The sequence below is a fragment of the Alexandromys fortis genome, unplaced genomic scaffold (genome assembly GCF_014885135.2).
Source record: "Alexandromys fortis isolate MF-2015 unplaced genomic scaffold, M_Fortis_MF-2015_v1.1 scaffold_21, whole genome shotgun sequence".
NCBI classification, from domain to species: domain Eukaryota; kingdom Metazoa; phylum Chordata; class Mammalia; order Rodentia; family Cricetidae; genus Alexandromys; species Alexandromys fortis.
In genome coordinates, this window is record NW_026067905.1 from 15,944,520 (window position 1) to 15,953,842 (window position 9,323).

At 45.6% G+C, this 9,323-nt stretch overlaps 1 protein-coding gene across 2 annotated transcripts in view; it reads right to left on the reverse strand.

Moving 5' to 3' along the window:
* The window catches only part of Nmnat2 (nicotinamide nucleotide adenylyltransferase 2), a 159,153-nt gene extending 154,260 nt beyond the window's left edge, over nt 1-4,893 (reverse strand). The window contains exon 1 of one of the 2 annotated variants that reach the window (XM_050135361.1): nt 4,724-4,893. In XM_050135361.1, coding sequence (XP_049991318.1) covers nt 4,724-4,808 — 85 coding nt within the window. In that variant the 5' untranslated portion in view covers nt 4,809-4,893. The remainder of the gene's footprint in view (nt 1-4,723) is intronic. The other variant, XM_050135362.1, reaches the window with a different exon arrangement.
* Between the last annotated feature and the right edge of the window lie 4,430 nt (nt 4,894-9,323).

Genomic DNA, 9,323 nt, shown 5'->3' on the forward strand with positions numbered 1-9,323 from the left:
GCACCCAGATGAAGCCCAGAGAGCTGTCTCACCACCGTTCAGAAGGACGGAATCAGACCATGTCGCTTTTCAAATGACCTAATTGTTCAAAGTAAAGGCATGTTGAAATAGAAACACAGGGAAATCTAGTTATTTTACAGTCATCAAAATCAGGATATATTTCAACTCCAATTAAATCATTTTATTTTTCTAGCATTTATGCCCAAACTAATCAATCAGTCTTTTTTCCTTTTCTTTTTCAACTTTCTGTTTGATTACTCAATGGTAGACTTACAAATAAATGTATCAATATAAATATCTAGTATTATTAATTTTTAAGTAGAGATTATTCATTAGTATGCTAGAAATGGTATTTCAGCATAATTTTCTTTAAAGTTATAAAAACTAAGAATTTACATAAAAATTCTTCGAGCTCCACATTGCCCTTTTATGCAATGAAGTTGACCCATGAAATGTGGCACCATTAGTTCATGGGTTTACTTTGCCAAAAGCTTTTAATTGATCCCTAAGAACATTTTACATACAAAATTGTCAATTATTTCAGTCACAAACACTATGTTTTCCTATGTTTCTGTATTTGGATAAATAAGTTCATCTCTCCCTTCAGAGTAAAGAAAGGGCTCATTCTAAAATATTTTACAAATATCCAAGCTAGTACTCAGTGTAATTTATAAAAAAAAAATGAAGAATTTGGCTTGGGGGAGGACTTAATTGGTACTTTCTTCTACAGGACCTGAGTTCAACCTCTAGAACCCACATTTTAAATAAACCTTGGTGACGCATCCTTGTTGTCCCCGCATGGAGGAGGTGGAGACAAGTGGGTCCCCGAGGTTTGTTAGTGAGAGGCCAGCCAGAGGTCCTGTCTTTAAAAAGGTGGACGGTTCCTGAAGATAGCACCCAAACTTGTCCCATATCCTTCACGTATCCCTGTTCACACACATGCCCCCTTACACATACGTGTTCCTGCACACACATGAATATACCCACATACATTTAAAAAAAGAAAAGTGAGTTCTTATGTTCTAAGAGCTGATTCTGTTTGTTTGCTTGTTTATATCTTTCTCTTTTTCCCCTCTAGTAAGCAACTGGATTTTAAAAATACAGGCCCTCTACTAAGGGAATTTAAGGTTTTCTTGAGGCAGTGTCTCATGTAACTAGCCTTAAACTATGTAGGAAAGGCTGCCCTTGAATTCCTGATCCTTCTACTTTGCATCTAGAATTCTGGGTTATAAGCATGTGCCACCAAATATCACACATCTAAAGAAAGTTTGATAATTTAATTATATTAAATACTCATGTGTTCGTGGAAGAACATCTTAACGTCGTTTTTAAAAGGAAATAGTGCATGGAAACTTGTCTCTCTAGCAATGAGAAAAAGCTCTTAAGGAAATGCATGGCCCAGAGCGCAGCCAGCTGATGGTCAGCTCCATTCTAATTAGTGTATGTCTAAAGGGAAGAGTGTTCAATAGACAACCCGGCCAGATTAACTGAGCACTTCTTCCTGGCTCATGCAGTACAGCTGTGTCTGTAAGAGGGATCTGAAATGTGAGGCTCCAGACAGCCCAGTCAAGGGAGTCGTGGTGTACTCTCGTAGCCCTGGCATTCAGGAGGCAGAAACAGGAGAGTCAGGAGTTCAAGGTCATCCTTGGCAACACAGCTATGCTGAGGCCAGCCTGAGGTACTTGAGACCCTGTCTCAAGATCAGATCAATTTGCTACCTGTTTAGTCTCTGAATACCAGTTTCCCACCTGAAAAAATGATGGTGATATTTGTCTCTTAAGATTGTGAATACGAACAAGTTCGAAACATGCATGAGACGCTTTTAACTAGAAACAGCCATACAAGTTATTTATTTGTTTGTTTGTTTGTTTATTGAGACAGAGTTTCTCTGTGTAACAGTGCTGATTGTTCTGGAACTTGCTTTGTAGACCAGGCTAGCTTCAAACTTACAGAGATCTGCCTGCCTCTGCCTCCCGGATTAAAGGCTTGTGCCACCACTGCTCAGGCAAAAGTAATTTATAAAGCCAAGCATGGTGGTTCATGCTCTTTCCAACACTTGCAAGACTGAGGCAGGAGAATTACTATAACTTTGAAACCAGCTTGGGCTAAGAATGAGACCCATTATAAAATGAGATAAAATCAGTTCAGGCTTATAATCCCAGTACTCAAAAGGCAGAGGCAGGTAGGTCTCTGCGAGTTCAAGACTGACCAGATCTACATAGTAGATGCTAGGCCATGCAGGGTGATACAGTTGAGACAGGGTCTCCAATAGCTAAATAAGAGAAACAAAAGCATGATTTACAGGGCTGTTAAGATGGCTCAGAAGGCAAAGGTGTTTGCCACCAAAGCTGACAACCTGAGTTCAGTGCCCAGGACACACAGTAGAAGAACAGTAACTCTCAGAAATTGTCCTCTGACCCCCCCATGAACGTTGCGGCACATGCATGAACACACACACCTAAGAAGAAGAAAATAAGATACCAAATGTATATCAAAATGTGTATCAAAGATACCAAGAGAGTCCACAACATCTAGTTTATCTTCCTCTCCTTGCTTCCTTGTCACATGTTTATGTACTGCTAGAAGAGCCTCCATTAGTAAAAAGATCCCTAGACCTATTGTGAGCACACACAGCTTTTTCCTGGGTTGCTCTCTAGGTTACACTAAATGGATCCTCAGGAGGCTTTGCTGACAGATCTTCTCGATTGGCCCTCGACGCCAACGGGAAGTGAATAACGGCCACGGTCAAAAGTCTCCTTTCACTTATTCTAAATGTAAAACCTTCTGCTACAACCCATGCCTGCTTTCACAGTCTATCCCCAAAGCTCCTGGAGAATTGGCAGGTTAGCATCCCTGCTCCCCCTTATCACTGCTACCAATCTCTCCAGCTGCAAGACAGTGTTCTTGCACTCAATCAACATCTGACCCACTTCTGATCCTACAGCAAATGGGATTTCCTACATCCTCGGTTCAAAGAAAGGAGGAGCACCCACCGGCCCACTAAAGATTCCTAGAGCTAAGGAGCTTCCAAGGAAGCACAATCCTTCCTGGCCAAGGGAGAGGGAAACAGTATCAACACAAGACTGCCAAAGGAAAAGTGGACGAGGACGAATAATACAAGAGAAAAGACGCTGGACTCACAGGAAAGTAAAAAGTGGGGAATGCCTGGGTTTTGCTACTTCAGAAGACTGAGAAGGTGGCCCACCCCGCGGCCCTCTGTTTAACAGGCAAGTTGGCGCCATCTCTGAATAAACACTTTTAAAAGCTTACAGAACAATGCGGAAGGGATGGCTACTAATTAGACGCCCTCTTCCAGGTCTGTGAGGTGGCTGCCGGATCTACCCTGTGCAGGGTAGTTTTGTAACCTTGTCATGAGTATTTTTAATTTTTAATCGTCTGGCCAAGTGAAGATTCATCTTTTAGGTTTAAGACGGGTATTTTTAGTTTGAGCATTTTGGGGTCGTCCTTATGAGTACGTTGTGGCTTTCATTAAACAGCCTAGGAAAGCTCTGGCAGTCCTCCAGCCCTGGGCAAACACGTGTGCCCGCAGCCAGTGGCAGTGCGCTGTGTTTCAGCACCGCCGCCTGTGGAGAGCGCCTCGCCGCAGGGCTGGGTCAGGGCCTCTCACCCGTTCCTTCTCCCACCTCTGGCGTACTTTCCCTGAGTCCCAGGAAAAAGCACCCCCAACTTCAACTTCTCGATTCCTGCTTTTAAAGTGACCCCCGCGTTCTTCTCTCAGGGCTCTAAACGCGCACACACCCTGCGAGCAGCTTCCGAGCCGCGTGGCTTCCGTACTGGTGGCAAGAAATCTCCATACTGCGTGGACAATCATCTGCTGGACGTTACACACGCACCCAGACGCTGGGGTTCCATCCCTCTCGCTGTGCACCCCAAACCTCGAAAACAAACTCGTGAAGACGCGTCCCTACCCCACTCTCACGCACTTCTACACATCCATCCTCACAATCAAGCTGCAAGGCTGCCGAGTACCATCGCCGCCCTGGACAGAATGTTGGCCAACTTGGACCCGGATCCATCTCGCCAGCTCATGGACCACCTCCCGCAACAGCCGTCCCGCCCCCTCCCCTTCCTAGGCAGCCAGAGCCAAACCTGGGCTGGTCAAAGGGTACCCCTCGCCATCAGTCAGGATTCACCGCTCCGGGCCACACACAACCACAACCCCCAAACATTTGTCCCTGTGCCTCCAGGAATCGCCGGCCAAACCCCAGTCCCTGTCATTGGTGTGTCGTGTGCGAGTGTTTGTGTCTCCGAGGCACATTTAACTCCTTCAAGATTTCTGTCTATCCTAAACAAACAGCACGTTATCTCCAACCCTCTTCTGCTTCGCACCCCAACCACTGCCCCCATCCCTACCCTCGCCCGCCAAGTAGTCAAATCTCCGCACCATCGCGCTCCAGGGCTATAACTCGTAGCCCCCACCCCACCCTAGAGGACATTCACCCCCCACCCCGAGCCCCGCACCTCCCCCACCCCTGGCCCTCGGCGAGGCGATCTGGCCCCAAGCTAGAGAAGCCTGGAAAAAACGCAGCCTGCGTTGGCTCTCGCTAGCGGTGATCGCAGGGGCTGACCAGGCACCAGACAGATCAGCAGGCGCACCCCTCCGGAGGGGCGCACGCCTTCCTGCCCAGTCGCCCTGGAAAATCCTGATATTGGCGAGAGTAGAGCAGCGGAAGCAGCCTCCGGGGTGGGCGGGAGGACTCACCGAACATCTGAATGTGCCCTTTAGTGATGGGATTGAAGCTGCCGCAGGCCAGCAGGATAACGTGGGTCTTTGTGGTCTCGGTCATGATGGGAGTAGGTCCCTCGCACTGGTCTGGAGGTTGCCTCTTTTTGTGTCTCGATATGTCTGCAGACGGAGAAAGGAAGGCGAGGCTCCGGCGGTGGATGCTGTGGACTCCAAGGAGCCGCTCTAGACGCAAACCGCGTCACTCCCCGCCTCCCTTTAACGCTTGCAATTCCGGCGAGATCCGAAGCTGCTTTTGTATTGCTCTCCTCTCGGTGCTCAGTCCCACTTCCTCTCTAGCGTCTTTCGCGTCACTGGCCCTGATGCCTGACCCTATCATTTCTATCCTCCCCATCCCACTTCACTGCATCACCCCATCTTAGTTTATCTACATGGCAAGAAGTGGTAGCAAACCCAGAGCCTCGCATGCTCACAGCATGGTGTGTGGGCTATGTCCTGCCTCTTTCAGATTTTGTTACCCTATCTCACTCCTTTTCTCTCTCTGTCTACATTCCCTACCATATCTAACTCCAAAAATGTTTGAACTTATGAACTTTCTCACAGCCTCAATATCTTAAGTGACAAATAATAGTTGTTTTTTTTCAATAGTCTTCATTTCGGACGTTTTTCTCCCTTACTCAGTGATTCTAAACTATTGAAAGGAGTCCAAGTCTTGACCCGTGGCTACTAAGAAATAGTGAGGGTTGAGAGCCCTTCTGTTCATACTGGTTCTTTGTGTGGATTGAAGCGATGACGTATTTGAGCCACGAGTCAAGACCTAGCTAGGTCTTAGGAAACTCATGTTCCCTCATCACTTTATCCAAACTGAGACGGTTAAGAGTTCATCCTTATTCCTGGAGTGTTCACTCTCTAATAGATGCTGTTATGAACCCCTCTGATAATAATGACTCTTCATTAAGTTTATGTTCTACTGGAGGGAGGTTGATAATAACCAGAAAGAAAACTAATAGGTGCAATTGTGCAAAGCACAATAAATGAATTAACTCATTCTCTGACAGAACAGATTGGACACAGGGGTGGTCTGAGAAAGCTTCTCTGGGTACATGGCATTTAAGGTGGGCCCATGTGCCCAAGGAGTTGCTAGTATGGATATTTAGGGACAGGATAGGGCTTCCTGCGCTCATGAACCTGAAAGGAAGTCCATGGAACCAGAAGTCCTGAGCAGGCTGGAAACGAGTAGAGAAGTGGGTGCCGGTCATCACACGGGGTGGGATAATGGGTCAGGAGTTTTTCTGAATCACTAACTTATAGTGGAATAACAAAAAGAAGCCTTGGAAATCTTTAGGCAGAAGAGCACTGGATTTCATGAGATTTCTGGCTGTTGGGAGGAAAGCAAATGGGAAGCTGGGAATGTGAGAGGAGGCTGGCAGCCATAGACAGATGGTACTGGCCTGGGACTTGGGGGGGCTGGCAAGGGATGAGGCTAGGCAGTGGCGGGACAGATAGGGTAGATTTTGTAGTTTTTAATCTTTGTAGATGGATGGAATTTAGAGAAGTTCGGGAATATGCCTTAAAATAGGGGGGAAGGAAAGGTTTGAAGGATGGTCAAATGTGTTGTTTGGATGCAGTATAGAACCAATAATTAGCATAGTGATTCAGAAGCAAAAGAGTTGCTTTCCCAGGCTTCGAGTTTCTAACAATTCATTGCAAGAGTCTGTTCTCTCCTTCCATGTGTGGGCTCCAAGGGTTGAACCTAGGCCATGAGACTCTGTAATAAGTACCTCTGCACCCACATTGGAGCACCGGACTGAAATCTCAAGGTCCAAATCAGGAGCAGATGGAGAGAGAGCACGAGCAAGGAACTCAGGACCGCAAGGGGTGCACCCACACACTGAGACAATGGGGATGTTCTATCAGGAACTCACCAAGGCCAGCTGGCCTGGGTCTGAAAAAGCCTGGGATAAAACCGGACTCGATGAACATAGCGGGCAATGAGGACTACTGAGAACTCAAGAACAATGGCAATGGTTTTTGATCCTACTGCACGTACTGGCTTTGTGGGAGCCTAGGCAGTTTCGTGGATGTTCACCTTACTAGACCTGGATGGAGGTGGGTGGTCCTTGGACTTCCCATAGGGCAGGGAACCCTGATTTCTCTTTGGGCTGACGAGGGAGAGGGACTTGGTTGGGGGAGGGAAAGGGAAATGGGAGGCAGTGGTGGAGTGGTGGGGAGGAGGCAGAAATCTTTAATAAATAATTAATAATAATAATAATAATAATAAAACAAAACAAAAAAAGTACCTCTGCCTGCTCAGCCGTCTCTCTAGCCCTTAGATAAGAAATAAAGATTTCTTAATTTTTGCTGAATAGTAGATCAAACTCAACTATAGAGAAATTTTCCAGTTTATTACTTTGTACATATGCACATGTGTATACACACACATGTATTAGAGCACTACTATAGAGCTGAGAGGACAACCTACAGTACTAGATTCTCTCTTCCCTCCCTCAGTGTGGGTCTTGGAACTCAGGCCATTAACTTTGGTGACAAGTGCCTGACAAGCCATATTACCCACCCCAAAGTTCAATAGAAGAGTCTTAAGAACTAATATAATTCACAAAGAAGTTTGTGACTTCTCTAGCATAAGATGCAAATTAGTGGGGCAGAAAGAGCAAGAGATTTTATAAACTGGGCAATTAATATAATTATAATTAAGCAATAAATATTTATTGAATGCCTGCCACATACCAAGCACTGATTTAGGGGTTGTTAACAAAATGAAGTTCCTGTTTTAATTCAGCTCACACTCTTGGCAAAAACCAACAGACCATTAGAAAATGAATAGATGCATTAGTAACCAGACCATATAGAAACGTAAAGCGAGGGGAAGGAACAGAAAAGGAAAGCGTCTTCTCTCAGAGGGGCTGAGGATAGACAGGCTCTTTGATGAGATAGTACTGGAGCAGGAACTTCAATCACACAAAAGGCCATGCTGCATGAGCATTGGGGGGATAGATACACATACAAAGCAGAACGGGAAGTAGAAAGGGGATGGGGAGTGAGAGTGTTTAGGGGTGCTCAGCACACAGCAGCAGTGTGGCTGAGAAAGGAAAACCTTGAAAAGGGTGGAGAGTGACCAGCAAGTAGGACAGGGTGCCTAGAGCCTCGCGGGCATTCAGCGGGGCTCTGGTGGCTTTGGCGAGAGAGACGGGAAGCCTCCGCAGTGATTCCTAGTAGAGAAGTGACATGAGCTGGCTCACATTCAGAGAGATCTGTTTGGAAGGAGACATAGATTTTAGAGTTCGTTAGTCTAGAGTATTTTTAAAGTCATGGGATTGAATGAGGTCACCTGGGGAGGAGCAGATATAAAGACAGGAGACCCTCAGATTCAGCCCAGGGCACAACGCATGAATAACAGTAGCTACATTCATCGCTCATTCGGAAAGCCTGGGACTATGCACTGTTTAGTCTACTTCACATTTTATGAGTCTCTGAGTGCATCCCGTTTCAGGGAGGAGCATTTGGAAGCACAGAGAAATGAATGATCGGGGTTCAGACAGCTGGTATGTTCAAAGCCAGTTGCACACACTGGTCATTTTGATCAAAGGCTCCGCTCTGCAGCCAGCATTACTCTCCGTTTGCTTTGCTTTTATGCCAGAGCAACCACATTTGGACATTTATTTAGTTTAGCTTTATTTTTGTTTATTTTTTTCTTTTATCCATCTTTTTTTCCTTTCATTTTTTTGGGGGAGGGGTGGGAGGATAGGGTCTTGTGTGATTCAAGCTTGCCTTGACCTGTCATGGAGCTGAGGATAACCTTGACTCCTGAATCTTCTGCCTCCAGTTCCTAAGTGCTAGGATTACAGGCATGCACTACTATGTCCAGCTACCAGCTACAATTATTATTATTATTATTATTATTATTATTATTATTATTATTATTATGTGTGTGATGTGTGTGTGCATATTCCATTCATATGGGGGATCAAAATTGGTTCTTTCCTTATTCCTTTATGTGTGTTCAAGGACCAAATTCAAGTTCCCAAGTTTGCATGGCAAGCACCTTTTTCGACTGAGCCATCTCACTGGTACTTGCCCACAAAATAAAGATAATGGCATCTACTAAGACCCGAAGATGTGCTGGTCACTGGTGATGTAGGTAGAACACTGAGCACATACTGACAGTTAAGGAGAATGCTTAGGAGAGGCAGGAGGGAAGCAGGTTTATAACACAGCTCAGTCTCCATTCTCAGCCTTGTAGGCTACGCCTTAACTAACAGTTTAAATTTTAAATTTAGAGTATTAACCTAACAGTGTTTCTTTTAAAAGTCCATTTTATAGCCAGGCGGTGGTGGCGCACGCCTTTAATCCCAGCACTGGCAGAGGCAGGCGGATCTCTGGGAGTTCGAGGCCAGCCTGGTCTACAAGAGCTAGTTCCGGGACAGGCACCAAAGCTACAGAGAAACTCTGTCTCGAAAAAAAAAAAGTCCATTTTATAAAATAATTAGTAGTTTACATTTATTTATTGGGGAGGAATAAGACATGCATGCAAAAAAAATCAAAGGACAACTTGTGGGAATGAGTTCTGTCCTTCTGCAGTGTGGGTTCTGGGGATGGA